The sequence below is a fragment of the Myotis nattereri genome, assembly GCF_964212035.1.
Source record: "Myotis nattereri genome assembly, chromosome: 11".
In the NCBI taxonomy this organism is placed as follows: Eukaryota; Metazoa; Chordata; class Mammalia; order Chiroptera; family Vespertilionidae; genus Myotis; species Myotis nattereri.
In genome coordinates, this window is record NC_138086.1 from 80,237,770 (window position 1) to 80,261,508 (window position 23,739).

At 50.5% G+C, this 23,739-nt stretch overlaps 1 protein-coding gene and 1 pseudogene across 3 annotated transcripts in view; one reads left to right on the top strand and one right to left on the bottom strand.

The window, feature by feature from the left end:
* Positions 1-23,739, bottom strand: part of DOCK4 (dedicator of cytokinesis 4) — a 194,095-nt gene that overhangs the window by 36,112 nt on the left and 134,244 nt on the right. For both annotated transcript variants that reach the window (XM_081102275.1, XM_081102274.1), the window contains exons 19-32: positions 23,532-23,615; positions 23,267-23,367; positions 23,094-23,175; positions 21,676-21,846; positions 20,910-21,102; positions 17,594-17,721; positions 15,303-15,437; positions 14,193-14,291; positions 10,945-11,039; positions 10,004-10,079; positions 7,912-8,012; positions 7,427-7,485; positions 4,238-4,386; positions 2,513-2,598 (exon numbers count right to left, since the gene is read on the bottom strand). In XM_081102275.1, coding sequence (XP_080958401.1) covers positions 2,513-2,598; positions 4,238-4,386; positions 7,427-7,485; positions 7,912-8,012; positions 10,004-10,079; positions 10,945-11,039; positions 14,193-14,291; positions 15,303-15,437; positions 17,594-17,721; positions 20,910-21,102; positions 21,676-21,846; positions 23,094-23,175; positions 23,267-23,367; positions 23,532-23,615 — 1,559 coding nt within the window. The remainder of the gene's footprint in view (positions 1-2,512; positions 2,599-4,237; positions 4,387-7,426; positions 7,486-7,911; positions 8,013-10,003; positions 10,080-10,944; positions 11,040-14,192; positions 14,292-15,302; positions 15,438-17,593; positions 17,722-20,909; positions 21,103-21,675; positions 21,847-23,093; positions 23,176-23,266; positions 23,368-23,531; positions 23,616-23,739) is intronic.
* Positions 5,758-6,174, top strand: LOC308527281 (small ribosomal subunit protein eS24-like; annotated as a pseudogene). Its single transcript has one exon. The product of its transcript is annotated as a small ribosomal subunit protein eS24-like (transcript).

A 23,739-nucleotide genomic window follows, 5' to 3' on the forward strand; every position in this document is an offset into this window, starting at 1 on the left:
ACAGGAATTTGTTCATAGTTTTTTTTTTAAACTATAGTCCGGCCCTCCAACGGTCTGAGGGACAGTGAACTGGCCCCGTTTAAAAAGTTTGAGGACCCCTGGATTAGAGAAAGTGACGGGTTCCTGGGAAGGTGTCATACAAATGGAAAGTCTTGTTTTAATGCTACTTTAGCAAGTGCTGCCTTTTCAGAAGGCTGTGACCTGCCTTCAGTTTCTGAACTTTTAAAAAAATATATTTTTATTGACTTCAGAGGGAGGGAGGGAGGGGGAGAGAGAGAGAGAGAGAGACATCAACTAATTGGCTGCCTCCTGCCCCCTACCAGGGATCAAGTCTGCAACCCTGACATGTGCCCTGACCTGGGAATCGAACCCAGTGACCTCCTGGTTCATAGGTCAATACTCAACCACTAAGGCACACCTGTCGGGCAGTTTCTGAACAAATTTTAAGAAGTTTTAGACATGAATTACAGAGAACAGATGAGATCGTCCCATGACAACGTGCGTTCCTACTTTATAATGTGTGCAGCGACTCACTGTGACTACACTAACTCATTGTGAGTTCTATGACCAAAAAGTGCATATTATTGTTACCCAAAATATAATTACATTTTCACTCTCTCTTCTGACCCCAGGTAGTAATGATATGTAATTATCACTTCAGAATTTTATTTATTCCCAATATGCTTATCACAAAAGCACAAAAGAAAGATATTTGTGGTAACATTTCAGTAATGTGTTAAAAGTCAACAAAAGAATAAAAATTTCCATTGAATGGATCAGGAACTTGCAACGGTCCTAATTACCAATGCTTAATATTTTAATTATTGGTTTCATTTCTATGCCAGGGTATATCTGCTATTTCAAAATCACATTTATATACAAGCAACCCAAACGCCACCATCAGGCCTTTACTGAAGTCAGGAAGAAGCACTGTAGAGCCAGGTGCATATTTATTACTCGTGCGAATTTCTTATAAAAATTAATCACAAAGCCCAAGGGACTCATCACACTGAGTGCTTTCTCGTTTTAGTGCTTTATTCAAACCAAGGACTCGTCACCGAAGCGAGAGCCGTGCTCAAAAGCAATTTGTGCTGTTGGACGAGGTTTTAATCAGCTCTGCGCTCCACTCCAGCTGTCAGCAGGCCCACACTCGGTGCCCGGGAGTGGAGGCAGGCGTGGGGAGGAATTACTGCAAGTGCCAGGTTAATGACAGCGTCGGAGGGAAACGGTGCTGTTTGGGACCCAGGACAAAGAGCGCGCTTTGTCACCGCCACCGCCACCACCACCGCCACCAGGAACCGGCACACCCTTTCTCCACTTGTCCTCTCAACATAATTTTTTTAAAAGCTCGGAGAATGATTCTGAATCACGCAAGTTGAAATCTATCAGTCACTAATGATAGTTTTCAAACCTCTATATTTTCCTTTCCTTTTCTTTCTTTCTTTCTTTTTTTGTTAATCCTCACCCAAGGATATTTTTCCATTGATTTTTAGACAGAGTGGAAGAGGGAAAGACAGAAACGTCAATGTGAAAGAAACACATTGACTGGTTGACTCCTGCATGAGCTCTGACCAAGGCCCCGGCTGGGGAGGAACCTGCAACCAAGGTACGTGCCCTTGACCAGAACCAAACCCAGGACGCTTCAGTCTACAGGCCGACGCTCTATCCACTGAACCACACCGGCCAGGGCTCCTCTATACTAGTTACGTTCATACATCAGGGCTCTACATCTGAGAGCATGACATGAACGACAGAATTTACATTTGGCTCTCAGATTAAAGCAAGATGCTTCCTTTTAGGGGATACCTACACACTCAGGAGAACCCTAGGTTTGAAAAGGACTAAGACCCGTAGAAAGCTGGAGAGGAAACCAGGGCCAGAGTTAAATTCCTGAACACGCTTAGGTGTCCGCTCGGGCCCCCTCACGGTGGAGGAGGACCTGGCCAAGCCGTTCATCCGGGGACTGTGCTCACATCTGTTGAGGACAACCTCAAAGCCCCTCTATCCTCTGTGTGAATCCCCGTTGAAAGGACTTGCTTCTGTGAAGTTCCAATGGAAACATTTAGGAAGCAGCTGCAATGCTGAGGGAGCCCTCAGCACGCCGAGGGGATGGAGCCTGGGAACAGGGGACGGTGCATATCCCAGCAGCCGAGCAGCAGGGGCTGAGGCTTTGGGGAGCGCTGAGCCCCAAGAATAATCACACCACTTTGGGGGGCTCCTCCACTCTTCACCCTATTTAAACACATTGCCCTCCAGCCCTGGTTCTCACATTATTAGGCAGGAAAAGAGCGAGATCTGTTGTGGAACATGTGACCTGAGCTAGTTAGAGATTAAAATGAGACGACACGTTCAATCAATGATATAAAACCCATCTTCCAGAGTCAGGCCACGACCCAAGTTCCTCCCACCACACCGGCCGGCACGCCCGCGTGGCCACACTGTCTGCAGCTCTCGGCTGCCTAAGGTGACACGTGATCCCCGGGCAGGACCAGTGGAGACAACCACTACTCACATACTGTTGAAGAGCTCCCGGTAGGTTTCGTCCCCTTTGCCTTCTGACATCAGGCTGTCCAGTTTGTCGATGAGCTTGGCTTCCACCTGCAACACACCCAACAGTGCTCTCTCTCTGCTCCCCGGGGCAAGGGGCGTGTCTAGGCAAATGGAAGCAAAGGTATGTGCCCAAGGGGAAACGTAATGGTCCGATCGGATGGTGTGGAAGTGACGAGATCGGCTGGGTTAAGAGAAGACAGAATCCTAAGGGGCTCATGAGATGGAGCATCGGGACTTCCACGCCCCGCGGGGCTGCTCTGGCTGCTGCCAGAACCTCTCCACGTCGATTCCAACACAAATACTTGTAGCCAGCTTCAACACTGGAGCCCTTTTCTAGGAGCTGTAACACTGGCAAGCTCATTTCTTTTCTCTCTTTAAAAAAAAATCACTATACATATATAGAAACATTCATTTATATCTTTGTGTTTTCTATCTATTTTCTTTCTCAAAACAGGATGAGGTTGCACGAATCTTTGCTGAAAGTGAGAAGCTGGCCTGTCCACAGACAGATGGCAGATCCTATAGAAATGCTCCAAGTCAGCACTAAGGGGAGAGAGAGAGAGAGAGAGAGAGAGAGAGAGAGAGAGAGAGAGAGAGAGAACACACACATATTTCCTAAAAACTGTGGTCCAAACCCTCCTATGCGCCAGCATGGAAACCCTGCAAGGCTGCCACCGGGAAGGCGGAGGGTGCCCCCGGCCAGCAGGAGACAGAAGATGAACACCCTGGCTGCCGGGGACGGAAACAGCGGGCTGGAGGATGCTGTCTGCCTGGGTGGCAGGTCTAAGCCCAATGGGTCCTCTGAATCACACTGAATCAGGGGATAAAGGCAAAAGGGCCTAAGAGTGGGTCCCCCAACACGATTTTTAAATAGCTTCTCATTCACCTATTCGCTTCCTTGAAAATAAATGCAGATATTGATACGGGTGAGAGGCCATGCTTTTGGGGACAGGGCGCTTCGACAGAGGCCCTCAGCTTGCTGGTGGAGCTGACGGAGGCTTTTGTCGGGTTTGAGAAAGGCATGAAGCGAGGACAAGTCCTCCCATCGGTGAGTGTATACAGGTGTGGACAGGTGAGTGTGGACAGGTGAGTACAGTGACTTTGTGAACAGGAAGTAGGCCCAGTATCTGCGACTTGAGGGCAGAAGCAGCTGGTTTCTCATGCAATCTGGTTCTGGAATAAGAACCGGCATCTTTGCAAAACGGGACCAGACCTCTGAGAACCTACGTCTCTTCGGAAGAGCCTTTGCAAGAATTTCCACCGCCTTCCCCTTTAAAAGAATCCTCGATGCTTTGAGCAAAGAGCAATAACGCACACTGTGCATCAGACGCTCAAAGCTAAGCCGTTCCCCAAATACACCATGCAGACCGCTGTGAGTGCAGTGGTTTTAAGATTCATTAACCTTCTGATTCGCCCACGCTGTGTCCAACTGAGAGCAAAGAAAGTCCCTGCCCGTCCTTAAACACAGACCTGGCAAATCACAGAATCTTTTAGCTGAAAGGGTATGAAATGGTTTTTTCAGGGCTTTCCAGACGCTCAGGGGGATGTAAGACCAGCAGTGGCCATGGCCACCTGGCTGGGAGGGCGGCCAGGCTGGAATCTGCTCTGCCGATGGCTAATGGGGTGTTCATTTCCCAGCTCCAAGAAGTGAACGGGAGGCCTCCCCCAGGCCGAGGGCACGGCCTACCTGCTTGAAGTTGCCACTCCGCCTCTGCTCCCAGTCCATCATGTCGTGGAAAATCGGGATCATGACGTTCCGCAGGTCCGGCTGTGGTATCAAGGTCACCTCCAGGAAGGGGCCGATCAGGGCAGGGATGAAGTGAAGCTTGTGCTCCCCTAAGGCAATGAAACGTTTGCATTTCGGTATATTTAGAAAATTAATACTGTAACATTTGTTTAAAACTAAGGCAAGTACAGTCATCTCAATGACAACTGTCTCCCCAAGCAAGGAAATATTTCCCTAAGCACATATGTAAACAGTAAGTTGCAATGTGTTGGTATTTCCCCATTGTTATTAAAAAGGAGAGAATTCATTTTTTCAGTTAAAAAAAGCCCATAAGGTACAATGAAAAGTTACAGAAGTCATCAGGAATTGGCGATCTATGCTACTCAGCGCTCACACACACTGGAATTTTCATGCTGCATTAAAAACGAGGTGGAAGGACGACACAGGGAAAGTTATTCCACAGAATTAACGGGAAAAGTAAGGCACGTTACTGTACGGACAGGCACGTCTTTCATTTTAAAAAAAACATGTGATAGAAGAGAACACGGTATCCCCAAAGGTTATCCACAGTGTGGAGGCGGGGGGCCACCCCAGAAGACAGCAGCCCTTCCCGTGGCACCTGCGTCACAAAAGCAGCGGCTTCCCCAATACCCAGTGGCGGTGCCCATCTCGGATCTCACCCATCATCTCCCCTCTTTCCATTCTTTCCTGCCCATTCCCTTTCCCCTGACACACCCTCCTAAAGTCCACAGACATCTACACTCGCTGTTTGCACCTGGATTTGTGTATGCCCAGGCTCGGTTCCTTCTAGTACAAAAAATAGAAGAAATTAACGGGGAGGTAACTCCCAACAGGACGGTTCTGTGTGTCTTCGACCCTCATGACAGAAGATGGAAGGGAGAAGGGGAAATGCGGGCAAATGACCCTCTTCCGTGCTCAGCGCCCCGCCCCGCCCCGCGGGTTTGAAGTGATGCTCCACCCGGGAGGGGGCGCTGCAGGTCAGCGTCCGCCTCTGGGTTTCCCGGTCACGATGGGGGGGGGGGGGGCAGGGGGCAGGGGGCGGCGGGCTGCTCCCACAGCGGCCACGAGATACGATAAGGTGCTTGCAAACGCGAAGGAAGGGCCGCCTTCTGTTTAGTGAGAGCGTCAGTTCACCTGAAACCAGGAGGAAAGCCGTGTCCCGGCAGGACGATGGAGGCCGAAGGGGGCGGGGGTCCCACAGCGCAGCAAGAAGGCGTGGCCTGGGGGGGGCGCTCCACAGAACAGTGAGTCCTGGGCACAGGGATGCAGCAGCCAGGAGTCATTTCTGGGCACCTCCCCAGGCGGCTGGGGAGCAAGAGCGACGGCCTAGTAACTGGGACAGGGCTCAGGGACTCAGGGGCGGGAGGCGGCTGTCCCTGTGCCATGGCTGCTGCATCATTTCCCCAGAGCGGGGTCCTGGCTTCCCGGGGACTCCCCGGACGCAGGTGAACTTCCGGACCAGGAAGTTCATGACCAACAGATGACTTCAGCGGAAGCAAATGGTCACTGACGTCCTTCACCCTGGAAGGCAACAGTGCCCAAGACAGAAATTCGGGAAGAACTGGCCACAACGTGTAAGACCACACCTGATGTCATCTTTGTGTTTGGATTCGGAACCCACTTGGGTGGTGGGAAGACCACTGGCTTTGGCATGATTTATGATTCCTTGGATTATGCAAAGGAAAATGAACCAAACACAGGCTCGCAAGACATGGCCTCTATGAGAAGAAGAAGACCTCAAGAAAACAGAGAAAGGAACGCCAGAACAGAATGAAGACAGCCAGGGGACTGCAAAGGCCAGTGTTGGTGCTGGCAAGAGGAAGGGGTCAAGATTCCTTGGTGACTTTATCTGTGGGGGTTGTGCAGATTTTTCATGAGAGGATTAATAAACTACACACTTTAAAGAAAAAGAAAGACCGCACAGAGGAGAAACACTGATGGTGCACGCAGTGACGTCTGTAGGGAGACTCAGGGTGCCCGCGGAACTGAGCCAGCCAGGGTTCCTGCGCCCACCTGCACACGCCTCCTGGTGTGGACCGAGGCTGCCGTGGACATAACCACGCACAGCGATGCCACGATTTATCCCGGAGGGACAACGGCCATGCTTCTAACCTGGTACCCAAACGGCCCTGCCCCAGCCTTCTCACCGCAGCGTGGACAAGAGCCTAAATAAACAGCCACAAGAGCGCGCAGCTCAACTGCCTCCACAACGGGGCTTCCTCCAATGGCTCTGCATGTTTGAGAACTACACGTGTCCCGGTCAAAACTCACTCTGTGACATGAGTGGAAGTCAAAGGATGATGCTCCTATTTTCACGTACAGAAAACACACCCTGCCATCGCCACGCTGTGCTCAGAGGAGCCCCAGAGCAAGGATACCTCAGGTCATCGATTCAAATAGGTTCATCCCTTTAGCAAACCACAAGGAGGAACCACGCAGTGGTAGTGAATGGACACTACACACGTGTGTAGTTAACATAAATAAGTAACATTACCAAATTAAATAGTAAATAATAGAAACCCTCTGCCAAGGAGATTTTGGAACAGTCTATTTTCCAAATATTCTTTTCTATGTCACCAAACCTGTGCCATCAATTTGCTGGAATACTGCACTCTGTCTGCTGTGATTGGCTAACAAATTAGCTAATGGTTTCCTAGCAACTGCAGAAGCCTTTACATCCTTTGGCTATACTCTTCATGATATAGGTCAATGGTTTCAAATTTTTTAAAGAGTAGTGATGCTCGAGTCCATTTCTATGAAGTTTAATCTAAATTTGGTAGGATTCGGAGTCCTAGAAATTTTGAGGTGTTACAGTTCTAAATTCCAAAAGGTTCTTAACACACTGCTAAAGTTGTATGTATTACTGGAGTGAGCTGGATTATAAAATTTATCACTCCATAATAATGAAACCCATGAAGATGAGGTGACTTTTTTCAAGCAGACAGCAATTTAAAGAATTCGTTTTAACCCTAACCAATGCCAACGTGTCATTACTTTGTATAGATACCTTCACTGATTTAGACACTTGGTTTCAAATCCTGTCCTTGGTAAATTGCCCTCTTCACTCAGACAGTGAAAAGTGCAGTGCTGAGCTGTGAAATGCCCGTGGCTTCCCTTTTCATCACTTACCCAGGTTTTGCCACATGCTGAAGATCTCACAGCCCATTGTCACCCGCATGTCGCCATACCTGAAACAGAACAGAAACCAGACCTGACACAGCGCCTCTGGAACAAAGACAGATCTGTGTCTCTAGGATACGATCAGTCTGAGTTAAAAGTCAGTATGTGTTTAATGAAAGATTTCAATGTGCATGTCTTGATGCCTCTAATTCAAATCTTCATATAAATCTTTAATAAAACAGATTTGCCTCATAATGTTCACTTTGGTAGTAATTTTGAATCCTGAAAGACCGAGGACAAATAAAAAAGTTTAAATAAGTTCAAAATATTGAAATTCCCAGAAAAGACTGCTTCTTGTCCTCTTGGTCATCTCCTCTCCACTGTAATTTCCGGCATGAACATCTGATCTATGAATCGTTTGAACTAAACACCCTTTAAAAGGCACCGCACTTGCTATGCCTCATGCTCCCATCTGATTCCACACCGGTACTTACTTTTCTAATACCTTTTTCTTTTTGGAAGGTGTGAACATCTCCAATTGCAGACACAGCTGGTTTATAAAAATGACCGCGAGAAAGAAGTACGAATCCCAGATCTGAAACAAAAATTAAAGATTTACGTATTATGTTGTCACAGAAATATTTACAGGGGAAGTGAGATGATACGTGGAGAGGTAAGTGGAGAGGGTATGGCTGATAACATCAGATGGTCCTGAGTTGATAACAGTAGAAGCTGGTTATGGGTACACGGGAGTTCCTTATGCTGCTCTCCCTACTTTTACATGTGCTTTAAATGCCCACAATAAAGAAGTAAACTAAATAAATACTCTCTTTTTCTCTATTGCTTCCATGTGGTGTCCCAGGTGTCAGGAGCCCTCTGGTATATTTACATGGAATATATTTCGTTTCTCTTATAACTGTGTGTCTCCAAGGAGGCAGAGGTATGAGATGAATCACTTTATTCCTGTGCGAATTCCTTTTTGGAACTCCTTTCAATGTAGAACTCAAAAGGATGCATACACTTCTTTGGAAATGCTAATTGCTTTAAATTCAGACAGTATATAAAAATTCCCTGCCCAGACAAATCATTTGATTCAAAGTTTTCTTATCCCCAAAACAGCATCAGAGAGAGATCAGAATAAAATTGCTGACAATAAACTTAACCAAAAAGATAAGATATAATGAAAGAAACTACTTCTCTATTGATACCAAGTAAAATTAAAAAGGGTTAATATCTTTCATATATAAAGAGTTCTCACAATTAAAAAGTATAATAGAACCCCCACAAAATAATGAACAAAATAATCACAAAATATGGATTTTAGTCAATAACTAATAACTATTAAGAAATGCAAATTAGAGCAAAAAAGATTTTATCTCATCAAATTGTCAAAAAAAAAAAAGTCTCTCCCAGTGTTGGTGTAGATATAGATAATCAAATGGGTGGTACAACCTTTAACTCAGCAATTCCACTTATAAACATTTATTCAAAGAAATAATTGGGGACATATGCCAAGTTCTATTTTGTAAGGATTTACATAAAAAAGAATAATTTACAGGAACAAAATTAGAAACAACCAAAGTATTAAAAAGTAGAGCTTTGATTATGAAATTTTGACAGGTTAATTATTATAAAGTCTGATATAAGGTCTGATATAAAGAAATATTACACAACTATTAAAATTCCATTGGTCTTATTATATATGTGGGGTTTTTTTCATATTTTTTAGTTAACCAATAAGGACATTTTATTAAATGTTTAATGTGAAAGATGTTATTTAAAAAATAATAAGAAATAAAGATGCCCCAAAGCATAGACATCCTGAAGGAGAGACAGCACAGCCCCGCCCACCTCTTCACCATTTCCTGTTTGCACCTGAAAAAGTAGGGCAAGAACTCTTATTAGAGACCCAAGCACATCACAGACGCAGAGTTCTGCCTTAGAGAACTTTACTAATCATTTTTTTCCTTCGCATTAATTTATTCTAAAAAAATGGGATTACTTTGTAAGCGTTTTCTTCATATAAACTCTATCTTAAGATAGGTCTTAAAAACATTATGTTCTAAGTTCCCTCAGTCATGCATGAGGGTCACAAAGAGAAGAAAAGAATTAAAAATTATGGTAACGAGTCCAGCCAACGTGACCCAGTGGTTGAGCATCTACCTCTGAACCAGGAGCTCACAGTTCCATTCCTGGTCAAGGCACATGCCTGGGTTGCGGGCTCAATCCCCAGTGGGGGGCATGCATGAGGCAGCTAATCGATGATTCTCTCTCATCATTGATTTTTCTCTCTCCCTCTCTTCCTCTCTGAAGTCAATAAAACAAATATTTTTTAAAAATTCTGGTTATGACACAGCACTGTCTGATCTTGGGCACTGGGATTCCACCCGGCGGGTAGGCACCATATAGCCCTGGCTTGCTCACACATATAATGAAAACTCTTGTAGATGGCCCGAGGTGAATTTGAGGTAGCCAGAATGAATTGACTTTCCTATGATTAAGAGAAAACAAACAAATGAGGCCATTTCCTTGAGTGCCAGGTGAAACCTTCACCCCAGGTCGAACAGTTATGCGCGTAATGCTTACCTTATAATCGAAGTTTTCATTTAGGAAGTTCTTACGAAGCGCGTCTGACAGGTAGAGGACCGTTGTGATGATCACGCTGGGGATCAAAGTAACACAGAGCCAGTTAGGAACGCCACACCAATGCAGAGGAATACTAGACAGCTGTACAAGGAAAGGAAAAGGGAAAATAAAACAGAAAAGAACAAGGGCTCTGCATGTACGACTGTGGGACGATCGCCGGGACTGTGAAGGAAAGAGCCATGTACAGAAGAACGCCCACGTTCTGCCTCCTGTGAGGCTCGGACTTAGGGACCCTGGTGCAGGGACCGTGGAAGTAACTGAACTAACAGGTGGTTTCCCCAGGCTGGGCAGGGGATAATCAAGGAGGGGGTGGGGTTTCTCAGGACATCATCTATCTGTTCTATTGTCCGACTTTTTAAAAATATATTTTTATTCATTTCAGAGAGGAAGGGAGAGGGAGAGAGGAACAGAAGCATCAATGAGAATCACTGATCGGGTGCCTCCTATTTGACTTTGAACCACGGTAATGTACCACCTGTTTAAAACAAGTAGTAGTGGTTTTTTAAAAGCAGTGAGAGAAGGTAATTCAAAGGCAGAGGAAAAGGACCCCAGGACTTGGCAGCCTTGAGCTTGACATCAAACTAAAAACATCTTGTTGTCCTCCGCTCTAACCCTGAATGATGAACTTCAAGTATCATCAATATAGAAGTCATACTAGCCTGGCCCGTGTTGCTCAGTGGTTGAGCACTGACCTATGAACCAGGAGGTCATTGGTTTGATTCCTGATATGGGGCACATATCTAGGTTGTGGGCTCAACCCCCAGTGTGGGGCGTGCAGAAGGCAACTGATCAATGATTCTCATCAATGATGTTTCTCTCTCTCTCCCTTCCTCTCTCTCTAAAAAGACAATAAAAATATTTTCTTTAAAAAAAGGTCTTACTTGTTAGCCACCAGGCGCATCACAGTCCAGTCCTTAGGGAACATCTCGGGCCGTATCAATATTCGGAACACAGTGAATATCTGCAGCAGGAAGTCCTTGGGTGAGGGAGAAACAGACCATCTCACTGCGTTAATTGGTTATTGTAATGCACACACACGTACACATGTGTGCGGGCACACACACACAATGGTGTGAGTGGACCCAGCGACCCACGCTTCGCAGCTAGGGTAGTGCAGAAACACTCCCCTCTTGTGTAAAATTCATTTTCCAATTACAATGGCCTGTGCAGGCATTCCTCTCAGAGATGTCAGGCCAGAGGGCGATGGCATTTCTGGAGATGCTTTTCCACAGGTCACCTGGAAACACGCTGTTGTCAGAGGTGGCGATACCTCCCCTTCGCACCTTATCAGGTGGGCCCAGGTTCCACAGCACATGGTCATACACCACATGAGTGAAGAAACGTAGCTGGCCCGACTCAAAGAGAGATGGGTGCAGTCTAGCTTCGATTTAGATTCATTAACTGACCCTTAAAGATTTTTTGTTGTAACCTGAAGGGCTACTAGGAAAATATCTCTAACAATTTGATTGAAGGCAACAGGATGGTGTTGCCGAAAATGTAAAAACAACCACCATAACCCCAAACACGTAAGTTTTATTTGTCAAACCCAGTAACACGTTATGTTAAATATGTAAGCTGCTTGAATATAAGATTCTGGTTGTCACTCAAATCATCAGAAGGCAGAAAGGCAGACTCTTAAAAACGAAGAAACATACGTGTGTGCGTGTGTGTGTACATGTGTGTGCGTGTGTACGTGTGTGTGCGTGTGTGTGTAACATACTCCGACAGCTCTGCTCAAGCTCGTAAATATTTAGACAAGAATTTATTTTAGCTTCTTTGGAACCAACCCATACACTGAGAACAGGTCTGATTCCAGTCAAGGGCACGTATCTCGATTGTGAGCTCGATCCCCACCCCCGCAGCCCTGGTCAAGGCACGTGAGGGAGGCAACTAATCGATATGTCTCTCTCACATCGATGTTTCTCTCTTTCTGCCTCTCCTCCTCCCTTCTACTCTCTCTAAAAATTCAACGAAAAACTATCCTCAGGTGAGGATTCACAAAAAAACAAAAGGAAGATCCCGATGAATTAAAACGTACGCAGGTGGTTTGTTAGGAACAGACAATGTTTGTCTGGGGCGAGGGGTTTGAAAGCGGCCGAGGAACTGTGGAGAGAAGGTAGACTGAGGACAGAGAAGACTTGCTGAGACCTGGGGCTCTGTCCTGTGGGTAACGTGGAGTCCTCAAGGCTTAAAGTTCGAGTAAGGCTTAATCAGATAGGATTTTTAAAAATATATATTTTTGTTGATTTCAGAGAGGAAGGGAGAGGGAGAGAGAGAAACATCAATGAGAGAGAATTACTGATGGGCTGCCTCCTGCACACCCCACACTGGGGATTGAGCTCACAACCTGGGCCTGTGCCCTGACCGGGAATCAAACTGTGACCTCCTGATTTCATAGGTTGACGCTCAACCACGGAGCCACGCCAGCCCGGCAGGTACGGTTTTTGAGCCAGTACACAAAGGACAATGAAAGGTTACAATGTCCTACGTAACTTCCGGAACGTGTATAACCAACCTCATGCCTTAAAGGCCGCCCCACAGTTCTGCATGGAAAGTCATAATCCACAGAGCACAGGACCCTCACTGCTCTCCTCCCACATAAAATGCCAGGGACGTGGATGAATGTCGGTCCGCAGGAGAAGGTGGGTGTATAATAAACCATTACTGACGACAGAAGGAAGGAAAAAACCCTAATCACTTCTTACTTTTTGCTTTTGTTCATTTCTAAAATAACGCCGTGTCCCAGAGAAGGGAAGAATTAACAAGGCCGAGTGGCAGCCTCTGGCCCTGCGCCCACGCACTTCTGTGACACTGTGCCTCACGCTAAGCGCCCACAGCACGCGCGGGCCGCGGAGGAGAAACGGCAGGACTTTGCTGCCCTTAATAACTCTGGGGATTTAAAGGACTGAACTATGGCGGCCAGACTTCCTCAGTGAAGAATGGCTCATCCACATCTGATGGAACTTAATCACTGCGGCATCCTCCTCCTTTTCAACCACAAGGTGGCCTTCTGTGTGTAGAGGTCCACGCGTCTCACCCACTGAAATCCTCAACTCAAGAGTGACTGTAAGCATGAGAAACACGGGGCTCAGGCTGGAGCACAAACATGCCCATCACCCGCCCGCTCGAGTCTACATCTGCCGGAGCCTACTCTTCGCTTCCTCTGACTCGGCTGCCGGCCGCTCCGGACTGGCTGACGGGTTCTTCTGAGATCAGACGACCTCCTCCAGGCAGCTCAGAGTCAGAGATACGTGACCCTTACGCATTGTCTGTGTTTTTAAAAATGTACAAGTCCCCCCCCAGGCCCCGGGAAGGCTTCCAGTCATGTGCCGTCAGGGCGACTGTCCCCACCGGCCTAGACTTCACCCCCCGCAGTTCAGAACCTTCCCATCACGAAGCTGTTGGTAATGTCTGGGTCCCCAGAGGAAAACTGGAGGGATGGAGAGAAATAAAAGCAACAAAAGGACAGACAGGTCCTTTCTCCCACTGAGGACAATCAACTTCCAAGCTCTCAGGGAACGCCGTGAAGGAAGCAGCAGAGTGGCCTAAATCTCGGCCAAGACCAGATATTTAGAAACATCAGTATTTTTTATTGCACGTCAGCGTGTCAGACGAGCACAGCGTATGGCTTAGGCTACAGGCTGGCTGAGAATATCAGCTCAGCTCTGCCTCCCGCACCAGCACACAGGGGTTTCATAGGGATGGAACCAGCCAACATATCTCAGTAAGCCCTTATCTTCCCTGAGGGCGATATTCCCAAGGCCACTGAACTAGGGTTAGGCTCCTCAGCTCTGTTACTCTGTTTCTGGCCTGTTGCAGGCTGGTGACAGGTGTTTTCAATGCTGCGTTCTTGTCCAAGATAAGAGTTAATTACTTTGCATGAGCATAGAAACTTTACAGCAAGCATGTCAAACTCACAGCCCGCAGGCCGCATGCCGGCCGCGAGTCTGACATACTTGCCTGACAGAGCCAACACGGATGAGCAGATGCGTGGACAAAGCGGAGAAAAGGCAGCTGAAAGTTTAATGGAAAGTAGTAAAGCAACTGTCAAGGGACTGTCCGGACAACGCTGAAGAAGAGCGAGAGAAGTCCAGAAGGGACATTAAAAAAATTTTTAGCTGTCACTTACCCTCAGTTCCTCCTTTGTACTGAAACTGTCAAGAAGCTGTTGATAATGCCTGTCTGTCATTTGTCGTAACAGGGACAGGAGACAAGCAACAAACTCCCCCTAATTAAAACACAGACAGACAAGCACGTTTTTCAACAAGACACAGATACATCCGTGACTTGCTTTAAACTACTCTAAGACAGAATATTTTTAAAAAGCCACTATGGCGCAAACTCCCTCTATGAAGCTTCTTACTCTAAATTCACCATCATGTCACAGTCAAAGTCTCCCCCCGGAGAACCTTTTCCTTGTCGTACATGAATTTCTAAATTCAGAGTGGATTCCTCACTGGGGTGAAGGCTTCTCACTAGGGAAGTAACTGCACACACGCAAGGAGGCGTGGCAATGAGGCCCCTAACCATTTGCTCAGCGGTTACTACACCTTCTTTCATTACGCCATCAGTGCTAAGAGGTAGGCAGTATAATACGTATTTAAAGAAAAAAGATGGCCCCGCCGGCGTGGCTCAGTGGCTGAATATCGACCTATGAACCGGGAGGTCACCGTTCAATTCCCAGTCAGGGCACAGGCCCGGGTTGTGGGCTCGGTCCCCAGTAGGGGGCGTGCAGAAGGCAGCTGATCAATGATTCTCTCTCATCATGGATGTTCCTATCTCTATCTCCCTCTCTGAAATCAATAAAAACATATTTTTTAAAAATTAAGAAGGATGGTACATTTTGTTCTTCCACCAACTGTTCTTTGAACTTTAAAAAGCTCTCTCCGGCTGGAGAAAACAACACCCTAGTAACAGGTTCCCTTTCCAATATCTAACCGCGCGGGAGGCAGCTTTCACGCAGTGACACGCGTGGCCATCAGTCCACACCCTCCGTCCCGGGCCTCGGGACCCTCGCGGTTACAAATGCTGCTTCCTTGGCATGTGATTCTGCCCGGCCCGTGGGCACGCGGGGACCGGCTGAGCACAGGCCCGTCTGCCACACTCTGCTGTGCTTGTCTGAAGTTCTCGTGCTCGACACCCCAGGCCAGAGCCCGGATTCCCGCAGCACCCACCCTCCCAGCGACCGCGGCTTTGGCCCGCACACACCCAGCCCCGCGGCCGCTGGCCGGGGACTCACGGTGACGTCCTGGAAGTGGAGCCGCGTGGCGGCGCCCGAGGCCTGCGGGCGGCTGGTGATCTCCAGGATGGTCCGCAGCAGGATGTCCAGCAGGCTGGCCACAATCACGTCGATCTCCTCCAGCACCGACTTCTCCTGCAGAGAGAAAGGCCGCGTGCTCAGGGCGTTCTGCTCATGGCGCCCCGCTCTCTCGGGGAAAGGGGGAAAGAGCATTTCCAAGTAGAGAAGGAGGCGCCGGAGAGCTCGGAGCTGTGCGGCCCTGGACGTCCCCTGGGTCAGCCCCGGGAGCGACCTTCTTACAGAAAACCAGGGCGGAGGCAGCGAGGAGCTGACACCCAGCACACACGCCAGCTGTGCAGCGGGTGCCTGGGACCCACATACAAAGGGGGGTGAGGCCCTGGGACGGACACAGGACGGATTCCGAGCCCAGCCGGGCCGCTGACAGCGTGTGGCCTTGAGCGCGTCAGCTTGCCAGTCTGTGCCCGAGCCCACCCCCTCCCCCCACCCCGGAAAGTCCTCTGGCTTCTGAAAGCCCACCGTATGTTTCTATCTCAGGTGGTGCGCACACCCCGCTTCTCAGCGCCCGAATCGCACAGGCCGTTCCCCAGAACTCGGTGTGAAGTGTGAATGACGCTCTGTGAACGTGACTGTCATCAAGAGCCCCGCCTGCTGATGTGAGCACAGGCACTCACACTCGGAAACGCCATCAGCTGCTGCTGCGACCTCAGGCCAGTGACCAGGTGGCACTGCCCTCCTGAAGCGAGTTCACCCTCCCCACGCCTCCAGTTCTGGGCGGCCAGGCCTCCGCGCTGCCCGCGGGGAGTGATCTGGACTCTCCACCCGCCCGAGACGAGGCTCTGCCAAGTGCTCCCCCAAGAGAACACGTGGAAAGAGCGAGCCTGAAAGAGCCCTGGGCGGGGTTTCCAGGATGAACTTTCTTACACGCGTGAGAAAACCACCACGGTTTCCTCCCAGAGCAGAGACCCCCCCCCCCCCCCCCCAGCGCTGTGTGGCCGAGTCCTATCGCTGAGGCAGCGCCCAGGGGAACAGGAAGCCCCCCACGGGTTCCCGCGTAAGCGAGCTCGCGGCACTCGCCCAGCAGCCGCAGTGTGGCCCGCCAGCTCACCAGGCTCCGCAGAGCGGGCTCCTGAACCAGGTAGAGGGCGTCTTAAGGCAAAATGAACGCCTTCCCTGTCACTGCGGGGACCTAGTCCCAAGTCACCCGCGGGCCTGGGCCTGGAGGCTGCCCAGGACCCATCGCCCCACCCAGCCAGGTCTCCTCCACATTCAGACACAGCTGCCCTCGTCCCCTCCCCTGGAGCCCCGTCACCGGCCAGCCGACCCTTCAGGCGGCCACCACGGAGGGCCAGAAGCGGGAGACCGGCAGAGCTGTCAGTGTCACCCTCGCCGTCACGTGACAGACGAGCAGGATGCTTAATCGCAGCTGCAGGCGGAGCTGGAGCAGGACCCTCCGTGTGGCTGTCACATCAGGGCCCCGAGCCGCGGCGTGAATGCCCGAGCTGTCCCACTGACAAGCAAGCGTGGGCTTTCCCCAGCTGCACTGAGCTTCCAATGCGCAGGCCTCGCACTGAGTCAGGAACTGACAGAATCCCCTCAGTGACAGCAGGCTAGGATTCTGGGAGGACGGGGAACGGCTGTGTGGCAAGATACCCGGGGTTCCGGGGCTTTCCTCGGCTCCCACAGCATCCACAGGCCATGGCCAAGCATCACCATCCCATCCCAGACAGGCCCCGCAGACTTCCCTCCGCGCGGCCCTTCACCTCCCACAGAGCCTTCCTCATATCGAGATGAAAGACAGTCCGGCCGGCGTGGCTCAGTGGTTGAGCGTTAACCTATGAACTAGGAGGTCCTGGCTTGATTCCCAGTCAGGGTACATGCCTGGGATGCGGGCTCCATCCCCTGTAGGGGGTGTGCAGGAGGCATCCAATCAATGTTTCTCTCTCATCACAGATGTTTCTATCTCGCTCTCCCACTCCCTTCCTCCCTGAAATCAATAAAAATATGTTGAAAGAAATACAAAGACACGTGGGAGGCGAGGAGTCTCCTCTTCCTACGGGGACACGGTTCTTTCTTAAAATACAAGCTTCAGAAGCCCAGGTTATTGGGGGTTACAGCCACCCCGCAAGATGAAAAAACATTCCTCCAGAGGAAAAGCAGAAAGTCCAACCCAGCTGCAGATGGAAGGGAGGGCGTCGGGGTGACTCCACGGGGGTCTTTGAAGACAGTTAAGGCTTTAGGTCCGGGAGCGGCGAGGACGGGTGTCTACTCACCGAGCTGTTCTTCTTGCTGAGGCAGAACACGTTGCTGAGGATGCGCGCGCACGCCACCAGGTCCTTCTGCTGCCGCAGGTGCATGTGCAGGTGATGCAGGACCACGGGCAGCAGGATGCACCTGGAATCTGCAGGGAGGAGCCGTTAGCGTCCCTGCACAGCCCCTTCCTCCCACTTCATCAGCAGCAGGAATGGGATGATGGTACCTTGTTAGCACAGGTAGCTAAGAAGGTACCAGTCCCACACGGTCCATGTTCAAAGCCAGTAGTAGCTCCTTTTCCCAACCCACGATTCCTGCACGCAAAAGGGTTTCACTCTTTTACTGAAATAGGGTTTTTAGCCTGAGCTGGTCTGGCTCAGTGGACAGAGCGTCAGCCTGTGAACTGAAGGGTCCCGGGTTCCATTCCAGTCAAGGGCACATGCCCAGGTTGCGAGCTCAATCCCCAATAGGGGGAGTGTAGGAGGCAGCAGATCCATGATTCTCATCATTGATGTTTCTATCTCTCTCTCTCCTTCTCTCTTCCTCTCTGAAATCAATAAAAATATATGTTTTTAAAAAAGAAATGTGTTTTTTTTTAATTGCTTGTTTTACCTCCAAATATCAAAATGGCATGCTTCTCGGGCCATTTCCTGGTTTTCCACTGAGATGGGTCACCCACTGGCTTCCTAGAGGGCGGATACGATGTGGTTTATTTCACTCGCCTCTCGGCTCCCAGCCCCACTGAAGACTCAGGGCACATAGAGAAATAAACACTTGGGGTGTGCCGCCATTCTGACGTCCGGCCCTCCGTGTGTGGTTGGAGTCTTGTTTGGTTTTGGTTTAGTCGATCTCTTTTTGAAAGCTTTTGGGAAATTATTCCTGGTAATTCAAAATTTCATGATTATTCCTTGTCTTTTGGTCTCTTCAATCCATGAACTCATATCCCTCCGCTTGGGGAACTTGCCATGAATTACGGCTACGATGATTTCCTTCCCTTTCATTTTTTTCTGTCCTGTGTCTGGAACTTTGCCTATATTCACATCATGAATCTCTTTCTCTCTTTAAATTTACCTTTATTGCTGAAAGTATTACAGATGTCCATTTTTCCCCATTGACCCTCCACCCCCACCCCAGGCCTTCACCACACTATTGTCTCTGCCCATGGGTTATGCATATATGCAGATGAGTTCTCTGTTTCATCTCTTCCCGCCTCTCCCCCCTTCCCTCTGAGATTCCTTAGTCTGTTCATGCTCCTATGTTTTGGGATCTGTTTTGTTCATCAGTTTATTTTGTTCATTAGATTCCACATACGAGTGAGATCCTGTGGTACTTGTCTTCCTCTGACTGGCTTATTTTGCTTAGCATAATGCTCTCCAGGTCTCTCCATGCTGTCTCCAAGGGTAAGAGATGCCTCTTTTAGAAAATCTTAAACTATCTTCTACTTTTTCTGACTTTTTTTTAAACTTATTTTTTGTCCAACTTTCTGGGCTATTTCCTTACTTTACTCCCCAAGCCTTGGATTAAGTTTCCCTGTTTATGCTCCGATATATTCTGCTCCAAGGGTCCCTCCTTCCTTCCCAGGCCAGTGTCCCGGGCCTGCAAGCTGGGCAGGCACACAGGCCCTGGGCTCCGAGGGGCCCACCTGCTCTAGGCCGTCGCTGCACCAGGAAATTCAGAGTAATTTTCAGACCAGACGCTTGCATTTCCCTGACGTGGCCGCTCACGTTTGCTTCTTGGGGTGACCTCTCCCGATACCGCCCACCCTTGTTTCACGCCTGCACGGTTTGTCTCTTGGGAAATCAGACTCTTTTCTTGATGTTTTGTTTTATTTTCTCACTGAAGTCTCTTTTTCTTTCAAGTTCTTCTTTGTCCGTTTCTTCCCTTTGGCCTCTGATTTTCACAGGACCTGGCGACCTTCCATGGTCACCCCTCTCACCAGCGAGCACCCGGCTTGGGGGTGGGCGAGGCTTTGCTGCGGGGCACAAAGGGGGGGGAGCCCCCACTTCGGAAGCTCTTCTCCCGGCTGGTCAGTCTCCCTGTGGAGGAACCTCCAGACCCCTCCTGGGCAGCACGAGCCCACACCTGTCAGGGACCTGTCAGGCCGGGCCCGGCCATGGCTGCTGGGTCTCTGTCTGATGGTGAGGCCTGTCTGTCGTGGGGAGCCCTGTGCCCCACTGAGCAGCATCTGATTCTCTGCTCCCGGCCCATCTCATTCACTTCATCCAGGGGGTGAGCTCCTTGGGCACAACTCAGAGGAATCGCTCTCGGTTTATAAACACCCATGCGTCCTACATTTGCATAAATTATAATTCCACTTGACCTGTTCATAACAAATGGATAACTTAAGGACCTCTATGCTGATCAAAGGAATTAAACTTGTTAGAAACCTGCAAGGAAAATTCCAGGCCCACGTGGCTCCTATGAATCCTATGAAGCATTTTATAGAAGAAACCGTAACAAGTCTGTGTGAATTCTCCCAGAAAACCAAGCAAACAGGGGCCACAACGGACTCACTGAAGGAGGCAGGCATCGCCGAGGCCCACATCGGCCAACGACATTACGAGATTTAAAAAACCACAGATGGGTCCCTCCCTCAACACAGAGGCAAACCTCCGTGTAAAATGTCACCAACACCCACGCGGGTGTTACATATCTCACTATGATTAAACGAGTCTGTCCTGAGGATTTAAGGCCGAACCCTCCATCGGTGCAATTCACAACACTAACAGCGGATGCAGAGAAACCAGGCAAGATCAGCCTCGGCTCGCGATAAAAAAGGCCGAGAAGTGAAGGACGGAAGGTCCTTCCGTCAGGTGAACAGTGAAGGGCGTCAGTGAAGTGCCCGCCTCCAGCGAACACAACGCCGCACAGCAGAGCTGTCTCCTTAAGGCCACAGACAAGGCGAGGGCGGCCACGTCCGCCTGTTGGTGCAGCACTGGCCTGGTCCCCAGCCAGGTAGCGAGGTGTCTCACAGGAAAAGGCGTATGTGACTCTCTTCCCAACACACATCAGAGGGCGCAAACCAAGGACTCAGGGCGGGAGGGAGCCTTCCTCAGCGCCTGCACAAACACACCGGCCTCCCAGGACAAGGCTGCGCACCTACACCCACCGGGGGACCAGTCCCTCACCAGCAGGGCTCCCCTTCCTTCCAGAAACAGGGCTGAGTAGCCATACGCGTGTGCCTGGCTCCTCAACAGGCTTATCCCGCCACCCGGGCCCAGGGCCGTGGAGAAGGAGGCTGGCATCTGCCATCTGAACGGCTTCGCTGCCCCGCGGCCACGGAGGCGAGGCGGGAGTGGGAGCTGCTCTGCGCGCTCTGCCCTGAGGGACGCCCACCTGGGTTGGTGTAGAGCTGGCTCTCCACGGTCTGGCCGATGCACTGCAGCTTCACCGCCTGCAGCGTCTCGTCCACGTGCAGGAGGGTGGGCAGGCTGCCCAGCGTGTCCTGCACCAGGTTGGCCACTTCCCGGACGTCGAAGAGCTTCAGCAGCTCCGAGTACACGGCGGGGAAGGAGCTCAGGAACACGGCCTTCAAGAGAGAAACGCAGGTCAACCCCCGGCACGCTCTCAGCAGCGAGCTGTGAGACACCAGGGAGGCCCGGCCCCGTGGCTCAGGGGTTGATGGAGCGTCAACCTGTGAACCAGGAGGTCACAGTTCAAGTCCCAGTCAGGGCACATGCCCGGGTGCGGGCTCCATCCCCAGTGTGGGGGGTGCAGGAGGCAGCCGATCAATGATTCCCTCTCATAACTGATGTTTCTATCTCCTTCTCCCTCTCCCTCTCCTTTCCTCTCTGGAATTAATAAAAAGTATTTGTTTGGTTGATTAATCCTGACCCAAGGGTATTTTTCCATCGATTTTTAGAGAGAGTGGAAGAGAAAGGGAAGGACAGAGAGAAACATCGATGTGAGAGAAACACATCGATTGGTTGCCTCCTGCACATGCCCTGACCAGGGCCCGGGTCGAGGAGCAGCCTGCAACGGAGATAGCTGCCCTTGACCAGAATCGAACCCCGGACCCTATGGTCTGCAGGCCGACACTCTACCCACTGAGCCACACTGGCCAGGGCAATGAAAAATAAATGTAAAAAGAAAAGCAACGCACCTGGGACTGAGAGAGCGGCCCGGCCCCTTTGCTCTCCTGAGAGAGGAAGAAGCGCACGGACAGGAGCAGCTCGCGGATGCAGCAGCGGAACTCCTCCTCGTGCTGCCCGCCCGTGGCCAGCGAGAACAGCCGGCGCGACTGCACTATGTACTTGAAGATGTACTCCTGGGCCTGCAGCACAACGGCGACACCGTGACCCTCAGTGAGCGCAAGGCACTGACTGACACACAAGGACAGGCAGGGAGCCGGGATAGACTTCAAATCCCCGATTTAAACGCAAAGGACCGGGAGGCTGCTGAGCAGCATGTGTATGTGGGAGAAGAGTCCCTTTTCTCTGAGGCCTAATGAGGGAAGACGTCTGGATCACTTAACATTTCCCTGCGTGGCTGCCAGAGGGAGGGAGCAGGGACCCAGGGGAGAGGGGAAGGGAGGAGAAGTATAAGCTGGCAGGGACAGGACGGTCACAGGGAGGTGAAGCACAGCAGGAGGACAGGTGTTAATACTGTCGTCGCTACATGATACTGTCATACGGTGCCAGGTGGTCCTAGCCTCATGGGGGGCCTCACCCCTCGGTAAGTTACACACATGTCTACCCACCATACTGTGCACCTGACACTAGTATAATACTGAATGTCCACTGTCATTGAACAATTTTTTTAAAATTTTAAATACATCAATATAAAAATTCTATGTCATTCTTCAGAGGCAAAAACAAAATGTTTTAACCCTCAGAGATTTTTGAATTAACAAAAGAAGTCTGTTTTCGGAAGGAATTTTGCTTTGCTAGTGTGTACCGCGCAACTTAGAATCTTCCCTTCAAGCAGACCCAGTGATCCACGCGCCCTAATATTAAGGGCCCACTTGTCCACCTTCCTCCACCGACATGGCATAGGGGGTGCCCCACAGCCGGCGTCGGGAGATGGCCGGGTAGTTCCCGGGCCATCCCGTTAAGAAGCTGTGTTCTCTTTGGACATGTGTGCAAGTGAGGTCTCAGCATCTCCACGTGCCCCTGAGCACGCGGCCCCGGGAGGTGGACAGTGTTAAACTAGGAGACCCGGTAAAACTTCAGTTTCCCTTCCGTGGTCCCTGCTAATCTGCAAATGTAAGGAGAATCGCTCCCAGATGGTGATAAAAGCCAGAGCCGGGAACGGCCAAGCGTGACTGCCCACCTGCGCTCCTCACACAAACCCCCTCCCGCCGGCCCAGACCCCAGGGGTTCAGGCGCCCAGAGGAGGAAGGTGCATCCTGAGCGGGTGCAGTGGGCGAGCCTTCCAGTGTCCCCAGCTCTGCAGCGGCCGGAGTGCGAATCAGCTCCTTGGGGTGCAGTGAGCGCCACTCCCACCCCTCTCTGTGCGGAGGGGCCTGTTCCCCGAGGCATCGCCACGCCCGGCGCCCCGAGAGGCCTCGTCTGGGGTTACCTTCAGCACCTCCTGGATGTGCTCCTGTCGCTCCGCCTCCGTGATCCGGTCCACGTACCACTTGAGCACCTTGATGAGGTCCCTAAAGTGCGGGGGGGGGAAAAGGCGGGAGGGCCTGCTTAGAAAAGCGCCCACCACACGGTGGCAAAGCGACGCCGGGAGGAAGGGCTCACCTGTACGCCAGGGCCCCGGCGAAGTGGCTCTCGATGTACGTGTCCATCACCGGCTTGAAGTGATGGAATTTGCTGTCTTGCAGCAAATTTATGATGTGAACCTAAGAAGAAAACGGGGCTTTAGGAAACCACAGGCAAGCACAGGCCGTTCCGTGATTTGTAAGCGAACCCTCACGCTCTCCAGCCTCCGTTTCCGGAATGGCCTTGGGCGAGTCCGGAGGGACAGGCGACACTTAAGATGTGATGAAACGGAATGCAAACTCACCAGAGAATCAAACACTTTTGACCCATACTTTTGGGAATTTTCATCTAAAATCCCGAACAAGGTGTCCAGGGTGTCTTGCAGAAACTGTTAGGGAGAGAAGAAGGAAATCCCCTCATCAAATGGGGGCTGTCCTTCCCCTCCGGCCAGCCCCACCCCAAGGGCTCCGAGAGGGGCAGGGACCAGCGACCAGCCCCACCCCGAGGGCCCC